Source organism: Arvicola amphibius, chromosome 10 (assembly GCF_903992535.2).
Source record: "Arvicola amphibius chromosome 10, mArvAmp1.2, whole genome shotgun sequence".
Classification (NCBI taxonomy): Eukaryota; Metazoa; Chordata; class Mammalia; order Rodentia; family Cricetidae; genus Arvicola; species Arvicola amphibius.
The window spans coordinates 12,707,649-12,734,016 of record NC_052056.1 but is presented as its reverse complement, the minus strand read 5'-3'; the positions used below and the strand labels follow the sequence as shown (position 1 = coordinate 12,734,016).

Sequence of the window (26,368 nt, the reverse complement as noted above, 5' to 3'; positions counted from 1 at the left end):
ACGCCGCCTGGTCAAATCTCCTGATAACCATCATCAATCTTTTAAAAAGAAAATTTAAGACTAGGGCTATGGCTCAGTGGTAGAATGCCTACTTAGTATACACTACGCCCTGAGTTCAATCCCAAGCACAGAGAACAACAACAAAAATAAATTTATACTGCTTCATTAATGTTACTGTAAAATACCAATTACATATATGCAGACGTATTAATGTTTATTGCAGAAAAGGTCTCAATAACTAAGCGACAGAACCAACCCAGGGTCCAACAGAGGAATGGGTAAAGAAAATGTGGTGTACATGCACAGTGGAGTTTTTTTTTTTCAGTCATAAGGAATGAAATTATACTGTTTGCAAGAAAACAGGGGAAAATAGAATTAACTATCATACTGCTAATTAGGCCCGTTTCAGCAAGAAGTATTTTGTATGCTTTCTCCTGCTCTGCAGTTCCCAGAGCTTGTGGCAGTGTAAAAACAAGTGCAGAAGAGGAAGAGAAATTGCCTAGAGGGGGCCAAGGAAGCTAACTGGGAAAAGGGAACCTGGAGGAAGGAGGGGGTGGGGAAGAAGGGAAGGGAGGGGAGTGGAGAATATAATCACAGGTAGCACATGTATGAAATGTGAAAATGTCCTCGTGTGGCGCAGTCCTGTGCACAATGAATATACACATTGCAATGTCTTTAATAATAATTTTCAGTCATCTAGGAATGTGTATTAATGAAACATTAATTCTAATTTTAATGAATTTTTTAAAAAGTAGGCTTGCAAACAAAGCAAACCTGGACAAATGAGATTTTGGTAACAAAGGATGAAAGGGCAGATCTTAAACACACAAATATACCTCCAGGGTAAGATTAAGCGTCCTGTTTATTGTCTTGCGAAATGTCTCCATGGGGTTAAGATATATGACTGTCATTAAAGCTTAGAAATTTAGCAAAGCAACAAGAGCAATAAAACATTTCTTCACTTAACACAAATGACTTTCTCTGACGGATCTCCTACTCTCCTAAGTGTCCTCTCCTGCTGAAGAGTAATTTATCACTATCAGTTAGAAAGCCTCCCTGTTTCTCTGTTTCCAGTGAAGATAAAGACAGTATGTGTCTCTCTAGAAGCCGAGAGCACAGGACAAATTTGATTCTCTGAGTAAAAGAACCAGACAAAGAACAATTTCATAACCATGAAATCACAAAAAAGTAATTTTTCATAGTTGCAGAGTTAAATTTTTAATCTGAAATATCTTTTGAACTAGAGAAGAAAAAAACAGACCATCTGAAAAGAAGGAGATTCAAGTTCATGTCCACTGATGTACTCAGCTCAAGATTCACGGTCTACAAAACCATTTCTAAGCCGGGCGGTGGTGGCGCACACCTTTAATCCCAGCACTTGGGAGCCAGAGGCAGGCGGATCTCTGAGTTTGAGGCCCTCCTGGTCTACAAGAGCTAGATCCAGGACAGGCTCTAGAAACTACAGGGAAACCCTGTCTCGAAAAAACAAACAAACAAACAAAAAAACATTTCTAATGTGTTACATTTACTCATTTCTTGTTTGTGCTCACTGACCCTACACCTAAGGTTCTGAGACCTTCTCCCCTTTCTCCCTGTAACTACTCTAAGTAAGGCGAAAAGTAAATGTGGATTCTGTAGTTCCAGCTAGAACCAGCCTCTATCCAAATACTAAATACATGGCTGGCCAATAAGAACTCATTGGACTCCTAAGGCCTTTGCTTCTTGCTCCTTCCATGTTGTTGGCACACATAATCTAAGCACAGAACCCTCAGATTTAGGTCCTTAAAGTTTCAAATATCATTAGACTAATTTTGACACAGAGAGCGGAACTGGCAGCACATGGGCAAACCTGCTGATATTTCAATGTGTGTTTCTGAGTCACAGATTACAGACATTTTTTAAGGATGTGATCGCCCTAATGTAACAGTTATTTAAACTCATTTTGAGTTGTGTCCTATCTTGAATGAAAACTGATTGAGCTGTCCAAGCTAGGACCAACTTTCTTTGGCTGGCACTTGAATCTTCTGCTTTGATGACAAAGTCTGATTATTCATTGTTATAGAGAAGATTTAGCTGAAGACTAAACTAAGCCTGTCCACAGCTCCTCACACACCCGAAGACGTCCAGTTAATAACTGTATTAATAATCAAGCCAGTGCATAACTGATTAAATATTAAACACATAGAAGGATGCTAGCATACACTGCATTAAAAATGAGCATTTTCCATTTTTATAAACCCAGCACAATTCTGTGCTTAAATTCTTCAATGAGCATGATATGAATTATTCTAATATTAAAAAAATCCAACCAAGATAAAATCACATATGTAATAAATGGTATTTTATAACAGGTGTTTAAAAAACTTTTACCTATGCTGTTCCATAGTAGAATCAATTTTTTGGAATTTTTTGACACAGTCTTGCCATGTATCCCAAGCTTGCTTGGACCTGTCAATCTCTCTCATTCTCGCACTATCTCCTCAGAGTTGGGATTACAGGCATGTGCCACACCTGGGTACACTCATTGATTCTTTTTTTTTTTTTTTTTTTTTTTTTTTGAGACAGAGTTTCTCTGTGGCTTTGGAGCCTGTCCTAGAACTAGCTCTTGTAGACCAGGCTGGCCTCCAACTCACAGAGATCCGTTTACCTCTGCCTCTGCCTCCCGAGTGCTGGGATTAAAGGCGTGTGCCACCACCGCCCGGCTCACTCATTGATTCTTGTAGAAGTTTTCTTTTATGCTTAATTAGACAATAAGTTAATTGCTCTAAGTAAAATACCATGAAGATTATTTTAGCTTTCTGTAACTATGGATGAGGAAAATATATTCATTTTCTACTGTTCAATAAAATCAGCAACACTTAGTTATGATGGTACAATCAAGCTACATATTAACATACATTAATTTATCCACTTAAATATATTATACATTAAACAATTTAACCCTCAGCAATGATAAACAACTACTATCCACATTTACAAAAGCACAGCAGTTTAACCATGGCCAATATCCCAGGGAGAGAGGCCCCAGAATGCTCAAGCTATCTGGCTCCTATTTGGTCTCCAGAGCCGCATGTGCTGTCGTTTCAATCATAAATATGACCCAAAGGCCAGGGATAAAAGCTTAGTCTTCAGAGGGCCACTGTCATGAGGTAGTGGGACACTTAAGAGGCGGGAACTTCTCGGAAATGTTTAGGTCACTGGAGGCATACCCTTGGAGAGGACCTTGGGACGCTGGTCTCCCTTTTCCTGTTTGTTTCTACGCAGACCAGCATGACAGGAGCATCTGGACCCATCACGCATTCTCGGCCATCGTCTGTTGCCTCACAACAGGCCCAGACATATGTTATCAGCCAATCGTGGACTGATACCTCCCAAACTGCGAGCCAAGGTAAACTTTCCTCTTTTGAGGAAACACAATGCCTGGGGTATTGTGTTGCAGCAGCAGAAAGAGATGTGAAGTGTTACCCTTCCTACGCATCTGAGAAACACTCCATGGTTCAACGCGACTAGCCTAGCATCCACCTGACATCACAGTTCTTAATGCTCACTCCAGTTCTTTCCACAGAAGAGATAGGCTTTAAAAAAAAATAAATCTCTCTTCTTGGGGGCCTAGAGTGATGGGTCAGGGGTTAAGAGCACTTCTGTTCTTTCAGTTGTCTCACACCCACCTGTAACCTCAGAGAGATTCAAGGACTGTAGTCTCCATAGGTAGCTCCACAAAATTTTAAAATGATAATACAAATTTTTAAAGCACTCTCTGCTTTCTTGTTTCATGATATACACTAATTTTAGCTCAATCTGTATAGCTACACAGAGGTACAGTCATACAAATCTGTAGTCCAGCCACTCAGGAGGCTGAGGCAGGAGGATGACTCGAAGCAAGGAGTTCAAGGTCAGTTTCAGCAACACAGTGGAACCTGCCCTAACTTGGATTCTGTTGCTGTGATAAAACTGTGACCAAAGGCAACTTGCAGAGGAAAGAATTTACGACATCGCACACTCATATGACCGCCCATCATCAAGGACCAAGAACAGGTGCTCAAGTAGGAACTGGGAGGTGGAACTAAAACAGAGGCCACGGAGAAGTGCTGTACAGTAGCTCCCGCCCCACAGTTTGCACACAGCCAGGGACTACCCTGGTGCTCAGGAGTGGCACCACCTGTGGTTGGCTGGGCCCTCCCACATCAATCATAAATCAAGAAAATGCCCCACCACAGACTTGCCTCTTGGCCAATCTGATAGAGACAATTCTCAATGTAGGGACTGCCTTCCCAGATAACTCTAGTTTGTGTCAAATCCACAGAAACCAGACAGCACAAACCCCCATCTCAAAAAATAAAAAAGTAACCAAACAAAATAAATCTTAAAAAAAAATCTTCTTTGCCCACTACTGCAGCTAAGACTGAATACCTATGAACCCAAGTTTTCTGTAACCTCTTCTGTAATAGCTAGCTATTCCATGACATATGGCTTCTTCAAAAATTAGTAGCAAAATAAACAAATTAAACAAATAAATCAATAAAATTTTAAATATCTGTTTTAAAATAAGTTACTACAGCAGACATTCTAGTCCAGCATTGGGTGAATTCTGATCTCAAAGGTGGTGTCAGTCAAACCTACTGGACAAAACAATCTGAAGAAAAAAAAAATACTGAACATTGTGTTTCATAATAAATAGTCTCTCCCCAAAGCAATCCATGTTAAACTAAGGAAAGAGCTATATAACATTTCCCTTCAGGAGCGTCTCCACAGAGTCTGTAATACAATACAGGTAATTTCTTAAACTTGCTTCTCATTCAGCGAGCATGCTCATTCCCTCCCCTTAGCCTTGTCAGCCTGCCATCCACCTCCCACCCACTCGTGAGAGTGGGACACAAAACGTATGCTGCAGAAGGTTACAGTGCTCACGAGCGCTTGCAAAAGACAGTATTTATTATCAATCCTCATTCCACGGTTTGTGTCTAGAATCCTACTATGAAAAGGAAAAGATGTCACCGTCAAGTAAACAAAAACAACAGAATGAAAACCAAAACCCTAAATCAGGTTAGGGTTTGGAAACTGAAAACAGAGCACTGGCTGCTGTCCAGGCCCTCACAAATGCAGGTGTGTGCTATGTGGGGCACGCACCCTCCTGGACCACAAGGTCATCTAGACCAGGAAGTGGGATGTGACCGTAGTCTTGGCTACATAGGTAATGTCAAGATGTAACGGCTCTGAGGAGAGATAAACAGGATGGAAACATGTCCTGGGCTTCTTCTGCCCTTCTCCCTGCTTCTTGCACACCCTAGCTTCCATGGCATTACTTGGCGTCTTTGTTTGCAGAACAGCCTAATGAATCCTGAATGTGGTTCAAAATGGTCCATCTGTAACTGGTCCCCAAATCCCTGCTTCTATTTTAAAATTGCCCAGAGATTTTCTTTCCTTTTTTTTTTCTCTTAATGGATTTTTTTTTTCCTTCAAGGATTTCTATTTGATGCAGCAGGTAGAATCCTGGCAACACTCTTGAGTTTTTGTTTATTGTTTTGTTTTATTCGTGATTCCTTGGAATGGGATGTCATTCAGTGGTACAGTAGTTGTCCATCTTGTTGAAGTCTCCAAATTTGATCCCAACACAGGCACAAACACAGAAAAACAAAGAGACAAAAACAAACAAACAAACAAACAAAACTAAACTAAACTAAACAAGAAAACCTCCACAAGTCTGCCGTGCAAACAAGGTTGGGAACTCATGATTAACAAAACCATATTCCTTATAGAAGCCTCTTTAAAAAGTTGATTAGCCCTTCGCTGCTGCTCGTTGCTGCAGAGGGAAGGAAGTTATTCACCCAGTGCTGCTCATTGCTGCAGAGGGAGGTGCCCTGTTATCGTTTACTGGCCTGATTAGCTTGGTGCTGAGGCTATGTCTTGGTTTGCTTTTAGCCATGACCTCCCTCCTTGTTTCTGATTCTCCACCCAGCTCCAGAGTCCAACCTATAGCTGTCACAGCTTCTGTTTATTTTCCGTCTCCCCAGAAGAATGGAAGCTCCGTGAAGAAAAGGACAGTTGGCGTTTATGTAAAAGATGGTCAGAGCTGAAACAGGATTTGGTCTAAAAATAAAACAATAAAAATTCCCCTAATGAATAGATAAGACGGTGAATCGAACTGAATCCCACACTTGCTCTTTCTTTCATTATGCAAAGCCTTATCTGTGCCTGGCTCTGGAGCAAGCTCAAAGAACACAGATAAGACAAAGACCCTGCACACACACTGGTGTTTGTATGTGAACAAATACGGCCACGCGAATACTTAACCTTCCTTCCCCAGGCCTGGACCACAAACCTGGCTGGGAACTTACAAGCAGGAAATGAGGAAATGCCCCAGGACTATCCAATTCTATCATCCCTATAATCTTTTTAGCTATAGGTATTTATCCTGTACCACATTCTCAGTACACCACTTACTGGGTACTTTTTTCCCCTTAATTTGTACTTTCTTTTTCTTTTCTTTTTTTGGAATATAACATTCCTATTTCATAATTATGGGCATGTTTTATTCACCCTACATACTTCAGTACCCAGTGGAGGTGAATAACAAAATAGACAGTCAAATAAACATTCCATTCTGGAAACTTAAGATTTAAAATGTATTCGTGCAGGTCCATCTTGCATAGACTGACATAGAGGACAGAGCGCATAAACGAAATTTATTAATGAAAGATGCAATGAAAATCTTAAAACAGCAGCGTTTTTGCAGAAGTAATGTACATTATTTTATTAAGCACTTCTTGATTCACTTCTGTGTGTAGGATGACTGATAATCTTCATTATAAAACAAATGCACAAGATGGATGTGCCATAAACAGTAAACTTAAAACAGGAGCCCTCGAACCATAAGAGAGACCCTTCACTTCCCTTCCTTCAAACCAGGAGGCAACTGATGCCATGTTTTCCCTGTTTATTTTGAATTCGTCTCATCTAACTCAGTGTTGTGATCTTGTGTGCAGCTCTTCATTTCTTCAGTTCCGTCTTTTAACGCTCTGCAGTACTAAGGGTCTTGCCAATGTCATGGGGGATGCTAAGAAGCGAAGAGTTTATAGCCAGTCGGTTATCATGGCTTCCCACTGACAAGCAGGAGCGGGTGAGGTGACTCCCGGTGGAGGCCTATCAAAATCTCAGCCTCACTGCCGTGTGAGTGCAGGCTTTCACCTCAGAGCGGCACCACTCAGCAGGTCTCCAGACTGAAGGAACCACCACTACCAAGGCGAGTGGGTAGTTATCAGCTCCACACAAGAAAACAAAACTCACAGGAGACCGGAGCTGAACAAGCAAGCAAACAAGGTTGTGTGTCCATCACAGTTTCTTAACCGCGTGACCAGGAAACGATGTCAAACCAGGGACTGAGGGTTCCCGGGAAGAGGAGGCTCCATCATCACGGCCCCGGTTCGCTTTGATTCTATTTCAGAGCCACCTGCAGCAGACCTATTTTCTGTGATTTACAAAAGGCAGCCAACTCGTCCTTCGGTGGCTTCGGTGGACACAGAGATGCGCAAGGCCCTGTCATGCCTTATTAGTGTGAATTACCTATCCTTCCAATGATTCACAAAAGGTACTGATGTGATTCTCACATCCACCCTTTAAAGGTGACAATAACCACAGGATAATCTCCAAATGGTTGGCAGAAAATGGATATGCAATTGCATAAGCCAAAAAAAAAAAAAATCCACCTCGTCTTGGCCTACATCCTGACTCTCTTTACACAAGTTTAAAAAAATGCTCAAGGAAAATAAATAAGTTTTAACATGAGCTTAAAAAATTACAGTTATGCTTTTAATTACTTAATTGTGTCTTTATATAGTAAGATAATTTGAAAAACTGAACGATAATACAATTTAAATTTTAGGTCATCGGAGAAATCAGAATTTCCTTGATTAAACAGCCTTTAAAAAACTGGAACACTAAATTCTTAAGACTCCTAAAAGACCTGTTTTAACCAACCTGAGGTGATTTCCAGATCCTGGGGCCACTTGTGGGTTAAAAAAAAATTAGGGGGGGGAGTTCAATGACCTTGTAAATTAAGGACTAAAAATAAATAAATAAATAAAAACCGTACTAGTGTGATAGCCTGGGCAGTCCCCACGGAATTACAGGAAAGCACTCATCCGGAAATTGCTATTTTGGAAAATTACTATGAGGTGGGGGAAAGGGGGTGTCTGGTGGGGAAGGGACATTGCAAATGCACAGATGCCGAAAAGGGAACAAACGATGCGAAATACAACCAGCTGCCACGCAAACAACTTCTAGACGTCTTTGGATAAAAAGAAAAACAGCCCTTTTGCTGGATGTTGGAGAGTTGGATGAATGGGGAAGACTTGGTATACACCTAGTGGTGGGTGGATTTCACAGGCTGCAGCCTCCACACAGCTTTCCTTTGCTGCACTGCAGAGGCGCCATCTTCTCCGTCTTAATCTTCACTCTACTCAAGCCTTTTATCTGTACCCTTTTCAAAAAGGACCCTGAGGACCCTTCCCAGCATCCTGCATCCCCCGGGGTGACTAAGCTAAAGTCCCCAGAACTGCCCTGAGGAGGCCGCACCTTAATCAGACAAACGCCTCTTTTGATGCTCAGGGAGCCCCAGCCTCCCCACCACCCGGCACTGCCCTTTCCAGACACACGCCTCACTCTGCTCTCTCTTTTTCTCCCTCTCTCTGCGAGGACTTTGCAGCCCCGCACTGGACTGGCCCTAGGCGGTGGTGATGCGGGGGTGGGAGACCGCGGGGCCCCAGTAGCACTCCAGGCCCTCAGGGACTGACGCGCAGCACCGGGAAGGGAGCCGCGGTGGCGCACAAACTACCAGGGCTCCTCCGCCGCGTCCTGGACGGCGAGGGCGGGGTGTCGCGGCTTTTGTTCCCGGGGACCTTCTCGGTCTCTGGGAGAAACTGGAGGTGCAACGGGAGAGCCCCGGACGTCCAGTCTGAAGGACGGTGCCTGGTGGCCGCAGCTCTCCGATTCCTCCCATCACTTGCAACTTAACACAAAAGGGAGAGACGGAAATGCACAAAGTTTGCCTGAGGACGGCGGTGCGCGACCCCGCGCCACTTCGGAGAGGGTCGCTGCGCAGGCACAGCCTCCGCCCGCGGCCGCCAGGAGCAAAGCCCAGCTTCGCAGTGAAGTCGGGCGGGGGTGGGAAGGAAAGGGAAGCCAGGCGCACCCCGGCGTCCAGAGCTGCCCCCATTCCACCCCAGGACTCCAGAAAAGGGGAAGGGTGGTGATTTCCTCGTGGGGCACCAGATTCGGAGACTCTGCGCTTTCAGTTTTCCACACGTGTCCCCTTCCCCCCACTAACTGGGTGTCTCTCGAATCACCGAGACCCGCTCCCGAGGCAGGGAGGAGTCAGGGTCTGAGCTCGGGCTCGGCCCCTCACCCTCACCGGGACTAGCGCGGATATGGGGAGCCCCGCGCCTCACCCGCTCCCTCTCCACCGGTCGGGCAGCGCGTCCCCGGATAGGGCTGGGCCAGAGACGCCGGTGCGCAAGGCACCCGCAGGCGGGGGCGGCGGAGAGCGGGATAGCCGTGACTGTCCCCCGCCTCTCCCGATTCAAGGTCCGTGGTGGGGAGGATCAGATCTTCCCGGCGCCCGCCTCCCCCGTCTCTTTCCCAAGGCGCGGCACCCACCTCCAGCGCCCGAACCGTCCAGGCGGCCAGCAGGAGCAGTGCCAAGCTGGGCAGCATCGTGATCCGGCTTGGGGCACCGAGTGCTCTGCGTGCGAATAGGAGATCCGCCGCGCCCTGGCTGGGTCCGCGTCGCCGCCGCCGTCTCCGGGAGCCCCCGCGCTCTCTGAGCTCTAGGTGCTCTCGCCTCCCGCCGCCGAGGAAACTGACAGAGCTGGAGCGCGGCGGCTGGGCTCGCAGCCGGGAGAGTCAGCTGATCCCGCCCACCCGGCTCGCCACCCGAGAGAGACCCCTAGCGGAGCCCCGGGGAGCTGCGCCCGTGCGCCACGGGAGGCGACCGAGGCCAGGAGCACACAGGTGCGGTGTCCTGGGCACCAGTGAGGGGCTGTGAAACCCGCGATCCCCCTGGGCGCTGGGAATCAAGAGAGGGCTGATCTGGGTCCCGGGGGGGGGGGGGGGGGGGGGGGGGCGGGGAAGACCGGCAGTGGCGGGAAAGGTGAATCCTAGGACGTTTGGGTTCCAGGAAAGTCGGGAGCGCTCCCGGCTCGTCCCCGTGAGCTTGAGTCACCCGACCCCCGCAGGCCTCTCTGGAATGTGATTGAGGAGCTTCTACTGCGATGCATTTTTATCCGCAGTTCTTTTGCTCTGTTTGGAGAGGTGGCGCGAGACCGCAACATTAGCAATAGGATTTCTTTGCAGAAGGGCAACCTACACCCCGCAGCAACCTGGAATTTTTGTCGTTAGAATGCTCCAGAAAAGGGCGCGAGACCTAGGGCGCAGAACGACCTGTTTTCCTTATGTTTGGAGTGTGTGTGTGGGGGGGGGGGGGGTATTTTAATTGCTGTTGCATTTTTGTTTGATTTGGGCGGTTTCTGAGAAGGGGATAGGCATCCAGGATTGGAGGAGGCAGTGAGGTAAAAATCTAACATGGAGAAGAGCTGAAAGTTGAGCTGGAAAAGATCTTGAGCTACGGCTCTTTTCCTCCTCCATCACTAAGGACTTTGTCCTGAACTTGTTCTTTTTTGTATCTTCCCTAAATCACAGAAAAGAACTTCTAATGCCATTTTCTCCTAGATTAACATAAATTGTGCTAGAATGACCTAGAACCATCCAGATACCCACCCTTTCTGACCGGATGCAGCATCGGACTCAAAGACTGGCACTCCCTAGGCTAGTGAGAGGACAGGGGATAATGCTGGGTGAGTTTCTGGCCCAGAGGCCTCTATCTTTCCCCTTACCTAATGTGCTTTTTAATAACCTGAAGTGAGTTGTGATCATCTGGGAAGAACCTAAATTGAGAAAAACACTCCCATTAGGTTAGCCTGTAGGCAAGTCTGTGGAGACACATTCTGATTATTGATTGCTATGGTGCCAGCCCTGGGCAGGCCATCCTGGGTTATATAAGAAAGCAGGCCAAGCAAGCCATGAGGTGTAAACCAGTCAGCAGCTTCCAGGGTGGCCTCTGCCTCAGCTCCTACTTCAGGCTCCGGACTTGAGTTCCTGCTCTGATTTCTCCGTCAAGATTGACTGTGATTAGATGTGTAAACTAAATAAACCTTATCCTCAAGTTGCTTTTGATCTTTTTTTTTTTTTTTAAATCACGGCAACAGAAAGCAAATTAGAATCCCTGCTCTTTCACAGCAGGGAAACCCTTTTACTGAGGTGGGAGGATGTGTCCCCACCCCTTCCTTTCTGAGAAGTCAGCATTGATCTACCAGCTCGTCTAAATACCATCTGTCCAGCTCTGCATATAATTTTCTTTTGTCCTGAATGTCCTTTGAATGTCCTTAACAAGTAACAACAAATATTTGCTATGCGATATTTGCTTTTATTATTTATAGCATTCACTTCCTACAAAAGTCATGGAAAGGATAGGGAGAGAGCTCAGTCTGCAGAGTACTAACTATACAAACATAGGGACGTGAATTCCCTTCCTGGAAGCTATATTAAGATGTCAGTCACGCTAGTATCTATCTCAGAGGGGGCGAGAGACAGATTCACGCTAAGCCAACAGGGACCCTGCTTCAAAAACAACAACAACAAAAGAAGAAAAAAAAACCGAAGTGGACAACACCTGAGGAACATCATCTAAGAATGGCTTCCGGCACACATACACACATGCACACACACACACTCAGCATCCTATTCCTGGCTTCTGAAAGTTAGGAAAAGGAGGTTGGTGAACTAAGAAATCTGAAAACAAGAGGGTGACCCAAAGTTGGACCCACGGGGGGGGGGGGCAATCCCTATGATAAACAAAACAGTGGAGCTCTCACCTCACACTCCCTCCCAAACACGCTTACCCCGTCTATCAACACGACTCCTATTTGCATGAACAAGGGATGTGCCTGAACTCCTAGGAGACGGGGAGAGAATAGATCCAGGTCCAAATCTCGTGACATCTTGCTGAAAAGTGAATGTCTGAAACATTTTGTTCAAAATTAATCATCTTTATGCTGGTGACACTGAGGCACTAGACTGAGCCCTTCAGAACTCAAAGCACAGTTTGTAGGCCCATATGTTCCCGGCAAAGAGGAAAGAGTTTGTTTTAGATAGATAGATAGATAGATAGATAGATAGATAGATAGATAGATAGATAGATATTGATTTTTATTGAACTCTACATTTTTCTCTGCTCCCCTTCCTTCCTCTCCCCTCCTCTTCAACCCTCTCCCAAGGTCCCCATGCTCCCAATTTACTCAGGAGATCTTGTCTTTTTCTACTTTCTACTTCCCATGTAGATTAGATCCATGTATGTCTCTCCTAGTGTCCTCACTGTTGTCTGGGTTCTCTGGGATTGTGATTTGTAGGCTGGTTTTCTTTGCTTTATGTTTAAAAACCACGTATGAGTGAGTATATATGATAATTGTCTTTCTGGATCTGGGTTACCTCACTCAAAATGATGTTTTTTAGCTCTATCCATTTGCCTGCAAATTTCAAGATGTTCTTATTTTTTTCTGCTGTGTAGTACTCCATTGTGTAAATATACCACATTTTCCTTATCCATTCTTCAGTAGAGGGGAATTTACATTGTTTCCAGGTTCTGGCTAATACATACAATGCTGCTATGAACATAGTGAGCACATGTCCTTGCGGCACGATTGAGCATCCTTTGGATATATACCCAAAAGTGGTATTGCTGGGTAATGAGGAAGGTTGTTTCCTAGTTTTCTGAAAAAAATCACCACACTGATATCCAAAGGGGCTGTACCAGCATGCACTCCCACCAGCAATGTAGGAGTGCTCGGAAGGAGTTTGTTTTAACAAGAGGGGGGAGTTGTCTTTTATTGAGCAGGCAATTTTAAAATTATAATGATAAACCAGGTAGTGGTAGGTCATATCTTTAATCCCAGAACTCAGAGGATCTCTGAGTTCAAAGACAGTTTGGTCTACAGACTACAGAGTGAGTTCCAGGACAGCCAGGGCTGCACAGAGAAACCCTATCTCAAAAAAAAAAGATAAATGATAGCCCATAAAAACAGAAATTCTTGAGCTAGTAGGTTCCTTTCGCATAACTGAATATCATCCCACTTACATTCCTGGTCAAGATGTTCTCAGAGGAAGTGATTAACTCCTGATTGTGCCAAGAAAGGGCATCCCTGTTTTTATTTAAAATTTAAGCTTTTTTTTTTAAAGAAAATTAATTATGTGTATGCATGTTCATGCCCGCCCGTGTGTGTCTCTGTGTGTGTCTGTGTGCATGTATGTGTGCCTGTGTGTGTGCCATAAGTGTGAGCATGCTCACCAAGACCAGAAAACGGAGATCCTCAGGAACTGGAATTATAAACAGTTGTGAGTGGCAACCTTTAGGGCTCCTGCAAGAGCAGGAAGTGCTCTTAACCAGTTAGAGAGCATGTGTGTGATACAGGCCAACACAGGCCACGGCACTCATGTGGGGGTCATGGGACAACTTTAGCAGCCTGTTCTTCTCTCCACCTTGTGAAGGCAGGGTCTCTACTGCCGCTCCCACCCTGCTGTGTTGTCCAGGCTGCAGGTCAAGAGCTACTGGGTCTTCTGTCACTGTTTCTCATCTTTCTGTTAGGGAGGCATTGGTTGCAGATGTATGCCCCTGTCTCTGGCTTTCTTGCATGAGTGGATTCTGGGAATTGCCTAAGTGTCAGATTCCCAAGGCAAACACTTTTACCTGACAAGCCCCCTCTCTGACCCATTTTCTCCTTTGGTCACCACTCAGATGTCATCACCATTCTGATGGCTTTTTACATCTTACTATTTCTACAGTAACGTCATTCCTGTCATGAGTGAGGTATCGTAATGAGACTGTACACAGCCCTGGTTAGAATCCCCAAAGAAGTACTGGCCATGGTGGTGGATGCCTTTAATCCCAACACTCGAGACAGAGGCAGGCTACACAGTGAGACCCTGTGTCAAACAAACAAGGGTCTTCAGGGAAGAAACTAGCCTCGTGTCTATCAAAATCCCCATGCCAACCTGGACTTAAGGAAACCACTGTGAGATACTCAGTAGCTACTCAGACAAGCAGCCTGATGTAGGTGGGTCTGTCTATGTGTTACTTTCATTGGTTAATAAAGAAACTGCCTTGGCTTTTTGATAGGGCAGGATTTAGATAGGTGGAGTAGACAGAACAGAATGCTGGGAGGAAGAAGGCAGTGAGGCAGACGCCATAGCTCTCCTCTCCGAGATGGATGCAGGTTAGAATCTTCCCAATAAGCCATCACCTCGTGGCGCTACACACATTAATAGAAATGCGTTAATTAAAATATGAGAGTTAGCCAAGAAGAGGCTAGATATAATGGGCCAGGCAGTGTTTAAATGAATACAGTTTGTGTGTTGTTATTTCTGGGGCTAAGCTAGCCATGCGGGAGCCGGGCGGGAGGAAAAGCAGGCCTGCTGGTCTCATCACTACAGCAGCCTGTCTTTACATAACTAGTCCTTAGACACCCACTGTTTCTTCCTGTCACTCACAGCTCTCACACATGGTTTATCCCCTGTGGCCAAGCAGAGCACCCTTTCTACAGTGTGTATCTCTAGAAGACATTTCCCTGTTCCTACCTCCTGGGTCCTCTCATCACAAGCTGAGTCACACCTCTGAACAGTCCCACAAATGGCAGCATTTCTCTTCCGCCCGTACCGAAATAAGTTCTGGTTTGCTGTGTCTGCAGCCTGATGCTGGCCTTGATTTTGTTATGGTCTACTTCGTGCTATGGACCCAGACAGGTCACACTTGCTACCAAATCTTCCAGCCTTGTGTATGGTGCATCTAAAGAAAAACACTTCTCTCACCTAGGCAGTCATTCACCATCAATAGCAGTGGTAAGTCTGACTTCTTCCACCTAGGCCGCCATCCACACCCCATAAAGACCATCAAGAGTAGTGGTAAGTTTGAGCCAGACAATGGAACCTTAATTTTCCAACACTACCGTGACTGAATACCTCAGACTAGGGGTTGGGAACAAATGGCAGAGCACTTGGCTGGGACCTTTGCAGCCCTGTAAAGAAATGTAAAACAAAACAAACCTCACAATGAAACTAGGTGATTGAGGCAGCAGACACTTGCTTTCTCGCTCTTCTGGAAGCTTGTGGTGCCAAGATCTCTGCCTCTGGCTTGTTCCTCCTCTGTATGTGTTTTTTACACTCAGTTCCCATCTTTCAAAGGCTGCCAGGCATTGAACTAAAGCCCGCCTGTTTTAGTGAGGAGATACACAGGGCCACATTCAGGTCAGCTAAGACATGGTCTATGATCATCGCACTAATCTTCACCTTTATTACTAAAGACCAGGAGTCCTGTCCTCTTCAGGTGGACAGTGACTCTGGTGGACAGGAATGAAGAGACCTGCTTTCTCTGTCTTCCACCAAGCTGCCATTCTGATCCCATGCAACTAGCTTTCCCCTCCTTCCCTTGTCTATCAGACTCTGAGAATAAATAAAAGGGCCTTTACATTTTCCCTTGAAAAATGTTATCGAATCTTAAGCTTGTATTGACCTTTGAATTTTGTATTAGTTAGCTGGGGCTGCCATAACAAAGTATCAGTAGTCTGGGTAGCTTTAAAGAGGAGAAATTAATTTTCTTACACTTTGGGTTAGGTTAAGATCGAGGTGGAAACAGAGTCAGACAGTGGCTTGTTAAACTTCCTTATCTCTGTCTCCATGGGTCCTTTCTCTGCAGGCTTTAACCCTGCTCTCTCTTTGTGTTCACACCTCTTCTCTTTAAGATACGTCAGGTTGGATAAGGACCTGCTCTAATTATCTCCTTTATTAAATTACTTCTTGCAATGAGGTGGTTCAAGACATAATGCGACACTTGTATAAAAATATCACAGTGATATTAATTAATTTGTGTGCTCTCTTGAAAAAATACTTTAATAAAGGTACCTATTCCAAGGCCTAACCTTCAAATATAGTCCAGTTTGAGGTAGACACTGAATAGGTGTGGTGGCAGTGGGGCTTCATTTGAAAGAGAGTGTTTTTACTGGAAGGCCAGCAAGTCACAATGACTTTGTGTTAACCTTGCCAGAGGCAGCCAGTTCGCACAGTGACTCCCAACTCAATATCCCATAGGTGGATTCTTAAGTAATATTTTAATAATAAGAGTCTCCAGTTGGCAAGTGAACTATCTTGGTTTTTTTTCAATGTGATTAAGAGCCCACTCAAATTTACCATTAATCTTTTTTCATTCATATTCCAGCATACTCTTATCTTGAATGGGAGAGAAAGGAATGGAGTTGTAGTCCGGTATGGTAAGAATTAAACAAAACCCTGACCCCTCCCAAAAGCATGTGCCCCGTATGTGAAAGCTATGCATCCCATTTGCAGATGGCACCATGCTCGGGTAGGCTTTGTGCCCGAGAGACTGAAAGGATTAAAATGGGCTTGTCCTATAGAATGGAGGACAACATGTGCTTAAAGGAAGCCCCACCCCAGGTCAGCTGCAGAGAGTCACGGGTCTCCCTAGGAGTTGCTGGCATCTGGGACCGTTGTAATCACTCAACACTGTGGCGAATACTGAAGCTAAGGGGAGGTTAAACTCCAGGGTAGCCAGACCTCTGCATAAATTACACCCAAGACTTGCTCATCATATTTTCTTTAATGACAGGGAAGTACTAGAGGCATTAATGAGTAACTGAACAGAAAAAAAGTCTTTCCTACCCCCGAGGTGAATGGGAAGATTGGAGATGGACAGGCTTTGGGCATCCGGGAGCATAATATATATGTAAACAGCATCCTGGATGACGACAAAACAAACATATAAACAAAAGTATCAGATTCATATTCATTAGGTACACAACTTTGTCCCCGAGCAAACAGAGAACTCTACCCGTCAATCAGCATTTCCTGTCCCATGTGTGATTAATTCCAGTTAAAGTAAATGTAGCTATGGAAATTGAAAATGTTCACTATTGAAATATCAATTGTAGCTTTTTATAGTTGACACTATGGGTAGGATTAAAAAGAGAGAAAGAAAGGGGGTAGATTTGGGTGGGAGGGGAAGTGGAAAGAATTTGAGAGGATAGGGAGAAGAGAAATGAATGGAAACTTAATTGTATAAAAATCTATTTTCAATGAAAAAAGGAAAACCCTAAATTAAAAACAAAACTCATATTCACTCCTCTTAAAGATCATGTGTTCATATGAGAAAAATATGTGGGAAGAGAAATAAAAAAGAGGCCATAAAAGCGCGTTAGTAATAATCATGTGGTGTAAAGTATCTGTGTCTCTGTATGTGGTTAGTGAGAAGGAAACCAGAGCTCCAGGTATGGGGCCTGGGAAAGGCAAGTCAGGAATTCCAGAAAGAGAGGTCAGCTGAATACATCAGGAGGGTTCAAGTAGCCAGGGTTGCAGGGAGGTGGCTGAAGGGAGGAGACCAGTGTTAGAAGGTGGGGAGAAGCTGGAGGAGTAGAGGGAGAGGAACTGTAGTAGGTTATATAGTATGAGGAAAGAATCTGTTTTCTAAAAAGGAAAACAAGAAGAGAAAATGATAAATAGAATCTCCACGGAAGGTGAACATAGATTAACTACAGGCATTGTCTGATGATGTCCATCATAATGAGGATTCCCAGGACTTAGCTGACAGCGCTTCAGAAGACGCCAACAACACGGTACCACAGATGAGCAGGTATGTGTCATTTTACTTAGAAGAACCTGGTCAACACTTGAAGAGTTAATTAGGATTCTGGAAATGACCATAAATATATCTGTGTACCAGAGCATTAAAGAGTCACAGAGTCAATAATATATATATATATATATATATATATATATGTATATGTGTGTGTATATAATATATGTATATATGTACATATATATCTTCTCCTGCACATATATATGAATTTGTTATCGTGCCCTTAAAATGATGCAGTACAAGAAATCCCACAGCCAGTCTTCTAGAGAATGGAGAATCTGCAGAGCTAGTGTGCAGTCCTGAGTCTGCTGGCTTGAGAATGGGCATGGTTACTGCTTGAGTCCTAGAGTCTGAATGCTGAAGAAACTGAAGAAACTGGACCTTTGATCCCAGGGACAGGAGACAGGAAGCGCTCCAGCTCAAGAAGAGCACAAGTGAGCTCTTCCTGTAGTGTGCTCTCTCTTCCTGTGGTGCTCTCTCTCTTCCTGTAGTGCGCTCTCTCTTCCTGTAGTGCTCTCTTCCTGTGCCTCTTGTCTATATCCACCTCAGTGGTTTAAACGCATCACCATTGCTGAGGAAGGGCTGGTAAATACCAGTGTGAATTCCTTCCAGAAAGACTCTTCCAGATACTCCTGGAAATAATGTTTTACTCTGGGCATCTCCCCACCCAGTCAGGTGAACATGTTAAATTAACTATCATACCTTGTAAAAGGATGTGAGAGTAAACTCACTTACATTCCCACATCAAGGTTTTATTTTTCTAATGTATAAATGGATGAGAGAAATTTTGTTAAATTTATGTTTTCCTACAAGTATATATTGTATGTTGAGCATATTCCTCCCAGATTCCTCAACCATTCCAGTTCTTCTGCATCCTTACTATGAGTCTTATTTGTCTCCTAGAAAAATTTTTACTAATACTTCCATGTCATATATACATACATGATGTAAATAACATTTTCCAACACAATTTCCAAACTGCATACAATGGAACTCAAGAATGTTCATAAGTTTTCAATGCACACCTGGAGGGTTCAGTAACCAAATATTTGAGAAATAATTAAATAAAATTAAACTGACATCTTGATTTTAGGATGCCCACAGCCCTTTAAAGTGCTAAGGGACACTTTGACCTTGAAAGACAGTAGCTGTATTTCTAAACTCCCCTTGGTGCGTGGTTTTTGCTATTGTTTGCTATGTCAGGCTCTGGAATTAGGTAACTGCACTCTAGAGTCATTCTCACTGGACTCCTGGTTTTATTTCCTGTAGAAACGGACATTTATAGGCAGAGTTTTGTCTAAACCAATAGGTTCTTTCAGCTGAAAGGGATTTCAATGCATGACCCTGACGATGACTTAATGAAAGAGTAGAAATATTAGGCAGACAGACATTTTAAAGTAGGGCATAGTGTGCCATAAGAAGCATTTCAAGAGTTTCAAGTCAGTGAAAATGTGTGTTGTGTAGATGATATTGGTTTGGAGTCTTTTGAATATTTATTACGTAAGCGTTCAAGTGTGTGACTGGCTTTTTAATTTTGCGGGAGAAATGGGACAGAAACTAAGCCATGTTTGTAACTGCTTCTCTTAAAATTTCCACCTAAGAAAAGGAGAAAGTATTGCTGAGTTTATAAAGAAAAGTCTCAGTATAAGATTTGAATTCCCAGTATTGCCTCTAATTTCCCAAGGGGAGACTCTCCAGGAGTAGCCAGGACCCTCAGGAAGATATAGAAGTCTGTGTCAAAAAAAAAAAAAAAAAGAAAGAAACCTGCGTTGCCATAGTTTTTCCCTGTTAGTTGTTACTAAAATCCTCATTTACCACTAATCATGAGGAGCTCTGTCAGCTCTCACTATTGTAGCAAAGCGGGAAGGGGGAGCGAAGCAGGGAGGGAGGGAGAGAAAAGTAGGCAATGATTTAGGGAGTCAAGCCTGGGAAAACAATACCGCCATGTCTATTCTCCAGTTGTCCAGAAAAACTGATTTTGTTATCTAAACTGGAAAGCCAAAGGTGCCCCTTGTTCTGTGGGGTCCATGGAAAAGATACTGGCAGCAAAGCCATTTCTTCTCTCAGAGGAAGGGACAATTAGGTGGAAATAAAAGAAAAAAGTGACAAACCATGGCTTTCAGATCTTAGTAGAGTTCCACCATGTCTCTTCGCTCAAATTTTGGGAAATATCAATATAATACTTATTTTTTTGCCTGTACAAGAAAACATACCACAGATTTGCTTTAATTCAATACACCACTTTTTTTTCTCCAGTACATGGGAGCAATAGAGCTTTTATTTTATCTGATTTTGCCAGCCCTCTTCGGTGTTTTCCAGCTAAATCGTTAAATAACTTCCAAAGCTATATACAAGACATGCTTGGAAAAGGGCCAAGTAATTTATATGGAGCCATGCTGTTGTAACTCACCTTTCATGTGGTTCCTCTGATCTTATTGACTCAACACATAGGGAATAACACATAGCCTGGCAGTGGCTCAGGAGGCAGAGGCAGGTGGATCTCTGTGAGTTCAAGGCCAGCCTGATCTACAAGAGCTAGTTCCAGGAAAGCCAGGGCTGTTACACAGAGAAAACCTGTCTCAAAAAAAAAAAAAAACAAAAAAAACAAAAAAAAAAAACAATAAAAGGAAATAGCACATGATGTTAAAACAGCAAAAAGGCAAGCCCAGAGAAGTGTCTTCACCCATAGGCTTATTGCTGTTTGGACGCAGTCCTCAGAGACCATCATTCAGTGTAAAAGTTACTCTCCCATGAACCAAAGCTCCGCACAGCGAAGCGCTTTCCAGCTCCTTTGGGATGGGGAGCCGTTGCTATAAGGCATCATAATAATGGTCTCTGGATAAATAAGAGGTTCCTCCTGAATTTTCAAGCCCAGGGCTCTCTTATCTTTTACACATTTGAAGAGAAGAAGCTGAGCACCTGGCCCAAGTGACTTTTTCCTCCCTTCTGAACTCCTGTGAAAAGGATGTGTTTGATTTAATATGATTCTCCTTCAACGTGAAGTTTCAGAACACCTCCTCTTCCACTTCCTCCTTATTCTGCACCTAAATCTTTAAAACAGCTATGAAATGCTTACAGGCACACGAGCGTGCACGCATGCACACACACACACACACACACACACACACACACACACACAAACACACCTTTTCGTTCCTGTGAGTTGAAAACTAGCTAGAATTAGAAAGTTTAAAACTGTAGAGACTGGACTGTCATCGTGGCTGACACTTTAATGGGATGAGGACGTAGCCACTTAATGTAGACTCAAGAATGACTTATCTAAAACTGGCTATTGGCAAAACTCGACCCCAGTTTTTCTGACTTTCAAACCTTATCTGTTCTTCCACAGTGAAAATGTCACACACTTAAGTCATGAAAACAGTAGTATTACAGAACTGGCCACACTTTGTGCAATGGGGACATTTTTTTTCCATATGCAAAATCAAGTTAACATTCTGGGATTTGGGAGTTGGAGCTTGACTCACTCATCATCAAGAGCTTCTGACAAAGGTAGGTAGGTGTGTGCCTCTGCAGTGTGCTCCAAGCCGTAGCTGTGTGCCTCTGCAGTGTGCTCCAAGCCGTTGTCCAGCTGCCAATTCCTTATCTTATTGTTTCCTGTGGAATCAGCTTCCACAGGTTACCTTCTCTTCGTTTCTGTTCTTAGCTTCAATGCTGCCATTGCAAGTAGCATCAGATGCAAACCGACTTTGCATTCATTATAGGACAATTCTTCGCAAGTGTTAAGACAGTCATCCAGTATTCCTTAAGACTTGGCTTGGCTCCTCTCCCACCCCTTCCCATTCTCCCCTCTCCTGTGTTTTATTTTTCTGCAATGTGCCTTATAGAATGAAGCTTCTAAATTCCTCCTGATACTATACTTTGGATACACTAATTCATTTCTGCAAATGCTCTTCTCCCATGTGCCCACTCATTTGAGATCTATTTCATGAACAACTAAGTTGGAAAACATTATAAAATTCTAAGCATGCAAATAAGAAAACAGCGTGGCATAGAAAGGCACGGGATGCAGAGAGATGAGCAGAGTGATGGAAAGGAGAAAACAAATTTGGGGGATTGGAAGCTGACTCTCATTTTTAGGGTCAGCATTTCAACAGACAAATATGAAAAATGAGGGAGGAGGGAAAGTGTATTCGGGAATAGAGAATAGTTCCTGAGGTAAGAATGAGTATGGCATCATCTGAGGCTCTAGGGGAAGGAAATGGGAAAGAGAGGTAAGAGGTGAGGTGAAAGAGGTTGCTGTGGGACAATTGTCATCCACTTGAAACTGCATAAGCCAACGACCTTCAGTTCAGGATATTAAAATGTGACTATGTTTAAAAATGCAGTCTTTAAAAAGTTGTTGAAGTTAAGATTATCCAGTTTCTAATCTAACATGGCTGGCATCCTCATGATAACATGAAGTTACGGCATAAACAAACTTGCTTGAAAGGAAGACCATGTGAAGACTCAGGAGGAAGCAACCACCTCAAGGATGGAAATCACAGAAGAACCAATAACTGGTACCTTTGTCCCGGACGTCCAGCCTTCAGTATGGTAGAAAATATTTCTGTTGTTTTAGTCATCCCACCTCCAGTATTTTGTTTTGACAGCCTTAGGAAATTAAAGGCTAGATAATATAAGTTCTTGGAAGTCATTTTAAGTACATTGAGCAGAATGACAGCAAATAGAATTTTTTTTCAGACAATGGATATGATTTAGTTGACATTTTAAAGGAATGGATCTAGTTTCTGTATGACAGTAGCCCATAGGCAGTGGGAAAGAAGTTGAGAGGCCAGCAAGAGGCTGTTGTAAAAATTTACCTGACAGTAGAAGGTGGTAAGAAGAGAGAAGTACTAAAATATACTTTCAAATTAGAGCCCAGAATATTGTATCATCACTTACTTGGAATTGTTTTGTGAGAGGGAAGAGCCAAGAAAGCCAAGGGCATCCCACAGCTTTAGTCATGACAACTGGAGGAAATGAACTATCACTCATCAAGACGGGGAGAGCCATAAGGATGATGATGACAAAGAGTTTAGTTTGGGCTTGCTAGCTTTATTATGCTGTCTCATCTTCGAGTTTAAGATCCCTACTGTGTAAATGTTGGACATATAGGCATGATCAGGGTAAAGGTAGAGACAGTACTGAGAGAGATGGTTTAATAAGCAGTAGGGATGAAATGGCAGATGGGATTGAACTCTAGAACTTGGACTTAGCTCTAGCACTTAAAGTTTTGAGGTTGTTACAATAAGCAGAAGTGAACAAAAAGAAGGCAAAGAATGAGTCACAACTGGGAAAAAGGAAATGATAGAATAATTTCCAAGACATGGAAAATGCTAAATGTTGCAGGTACATCAAATAATACAGGACTCTGTTAGAATAAGTTATAGAGATGTCCCAGTGACATTGGTCATAAGAGGTTTAGGGAATGGCATGCACCAAAGTGGAGTCAGAGTGAGTTCAGAATGGAATGGGGAAAAAGAACTTGGACCATCAATTGTAGAAATACTGCTTTGAAGATTTTGCTTTAAATAAGGCTAAGAAGTTATATGCTGCCTAGAGGTAAACAAGAAAGGATTATATTTCTTTCTTCCTTTCTTTCTTTCCTTCCTTCTTTCTTTCTTTCTTTCTTTCTTTTTTTTTTCTTTTTCTCTTTCTTTTTCTTCCTCCCTCCCTCCCTCCCTCCCTCCCTCCCTCCCTCCCTCCCTTCCTTCCTTCCTTCCTTCCTTTTGTCCTTCATCTCTTTCTTTTTTTCTGAAAAAGGGTTTCTCTATGTAAGCCCTGGCTGTCCTGGAGCTCTGTAGACAAGGCTGCCCTCTAACTCACAGAGATTCACCTGCCTCTGCCTCTTGAGTCCTGGGATTGAAAGTTTGCCACCCCCAACACCTGACCAAAAGGGTTATATTTTTGAATAACAAATATTACTATATAATAATCTGCAGGGGGAATGAGAAGTTTACACTAAATGGCACTTACAGACAATACAGATTTTACTTCCACACATGTGTGTGCTTCCGAACACACATGAGCACACATATGCATGTCTTCCTACACACATATGCACATGCACAATATGGAGTCAACAAATAAGTGGGAAGCAGGAAATTTTGCTTTTGATGGATCATGAGTATCACAAGGTACAAAGAAAGGGATTCAGGAATTGTTGAAGAATGGAAGATGAATTCAGTTGAGTCTTCAAGACTGATAGGTGATGAGTAATAATGTGGAAATTAAGATTTTTTTCTGAGTAAGAAATGTAAGTTGGGCCGGGCGGTGGTGGCGCACGCCTTTAATCCCAGCACTCGGGAGGCAGAGGCAGGCAGATCTCTGTGAGTTCGAGGCCAGCCTGGTCTACAAGAGCTAGTTCCAGGACAGGCTCTAAAAAAAGCTGCAGAGAAACCCTGTCTCGAAAAACCAAAAAAAAAAAAAAAAAAAAAAAAAGTAAGTTGGGAATTGCTCAGCTTCTCTAAATCCATCTTGGGCAACAGAAATACAGTACAAAACACACAGATAATTTTCAAATTTGTAAACATCTTACTTTATGTGTATAAAAGTTTTTCTACATGTGTGTCTATTTACCATGTACATTTTTGGTACCCAGGAAGGAAAGAAGAAGGCATTGGATTCCCTAGAACTAGAATTATATATGATTGTAAGCTACCATGTGGGTGCTAGGTATTGAACCTGGGTCCTCTAGAGGAGAAGTTACTGCTCTTCACCTGGAAATCATCTTATCAGTACCACAACTTTCAATGTTTTGATAACATGGACTAAAAAAGAAAAGAGGTAAGCAAACAAGTTAATAATAACCTATTTTATGTTATATATACAGAACATTATTTTAGCATGTAGTCAGTATAAAAAGATACTGGGCATCTTTCTAAATATGCTTAGTCTTCCAAGTTCATGTCCATTTCTCTCTCTCTCTCTCTCTCTCTCTCCCTCTCTCTCTCTCTCTCCCTCTCTCTCTCTCCCTCTCTCTCTCTCTCTCTCTCTCTCTCTCTCTTCTTCTTCTTCTTTTCTTCTTCTTCTTTTTCTTCTTCTTTTTTTGCTCAACACTCAACTTAGAAGAGACATATTTCAAAGGCTCAGTAGCCATGTGTTTAGTGTATAGGATAGGTCCAAGAGTAGAAAAGAAGCCAGCAGTGATTGCACACACCTTTAATCCCAGCACTCAGGAGGCAGAGGCAGGTGGATCTGTGTGAATCTGAAGCCAACCTGGCCTACAGAGTGAGTTCCAGAACATCCAAGCCTACACTGAGAAAAAAACAAACAAACAACAACAAAAAGGGTAGAAAAGAAGCTGTAAATTGTGTGATTTCTATGAAGCTTTCCCCTTGGAACCCAAACATCCTGTAATATAGTCAATCGTTAATCAGCCGGGTATGATTATATATAATTATCTTCTTATCTTACCCTATCTAGCTTATCCAAAGGAATATCACGAGAGTCTTAGTCACATACTCTGCTAACATCTAAAACTGCTGTGTCAGCCAAATTTATCTAATAGAGGCTAATCCGGCATGCATTTCTTTGGTGAATCTGCCAGCTTCAGCTTCCAAAGGTTCTTATTTCTTTAGTGTGTGTGTTTTATGTTGATGGTTTAATAATAAAGTCTATACGCCTGTGGTTATTTGTGGGGAAGTAATCTTTTTTATTGTTGCTGATATTTGAAATAGTTAATTTTGGAGGACAAAGAAAGCTGGGGAAGAGAAAATATTGCTTGCCATTAAAGAGTAGCAAAGCTGTGTATGAACATTAGACCTGAAATTAGGACTTAGAATATTGTAAGCAAGAGAGATCTTGCATTTCACGGAGGATACCATGACAAGAAATTAGGCAATCTACTATTAGAATGACTTCAAATTAAATTGCTGACAGGGATTGTGTGGAGGATAAATGTCTCCATAAAAACACATTAAAGACTGTGCTGGAAGAGGTATGACAGAGGGGAGAAACAGAAGAGAGATCTCAACTCTCCGCACAGGGGAAAAAAGCTCAGTTCTGAAATGATGGGCGCTCTGTGCATTCCTCCAGTGTCTATGTGCCCATCCTCAAATGTGGGCTAAAAACAATCTGATATTTTTAATGACACAGGAAAGTGGATATGCCTTCAGAGGGCAGATAAGTATTGGAAGCACAGAGCTGATAATGGGAAACAAAAACCTGAAGTCTTTGTCTTTTACAAAAGAAGCTGACCTGTGTGCCACTGCTTGCTCGGTTGGAATAAGATTTAAAAGGTATTTCTTCTAACAGACAGCTTGAATAGCCCCAGAGCCCATGGGTCACCCTCCAGACTATTCAGGAAACTGGTTTTGCAGGCTTCTCACATCCCTGTTCTCTGTTGGAGAGTACCACACTAAATTGACTGGTTTGTCTCTATGACATACCACACTCTCTTTATCCTCTCTTACCGGTCTTTGTGCATTCCTTTCTAGTTCACTAGTCTTTGAGGGTATAAATTGTGAACAGAGTATAGACACTAAGAACCACACCCATAAACATTAATTACCTGGATCTATCAAGTCCCCATGTGGTGACACTTTCTGACTGGTAAAGCTCCATCCCTCTTCTATAACATGAGAATAACATAGTCTATTTCAAGGAGCTATTCTTAGGCTT

At 43.2% G+C, this 26,368-nt stretch overlaps 1 protein-coding gene across 6 annotated transcripts in view; it reads right to left on the bottom strand.

The window, feature by feature from the left end:
• The window catches only part of LOC119825083 (amyloid beta precursor protein), a 220,324-nt gene extending 210,466 nt beyond the window's left edge, over positions 1-9,858 (bottom strand). For all 6 annotated transcript variants that reach the window (XM_038345714.2, XM_038345716.2, XM_038345717.2 and 3 more), the window contains exon 1: positions 9,652-9,858. In XM_038345714.2, the coding sequence (XP_038201642.1) occupies positions 9,652-9,708 (57 nt within the window). In that variant the 5' untranslated portion in view covers positions 9,709-9,858. The remainder of the gene's footprint in view (positions 1-9,651) is intronic.
• Between the last annotated feature and the right edge of the window lie 16,510 nt (positions 9,859-26,368).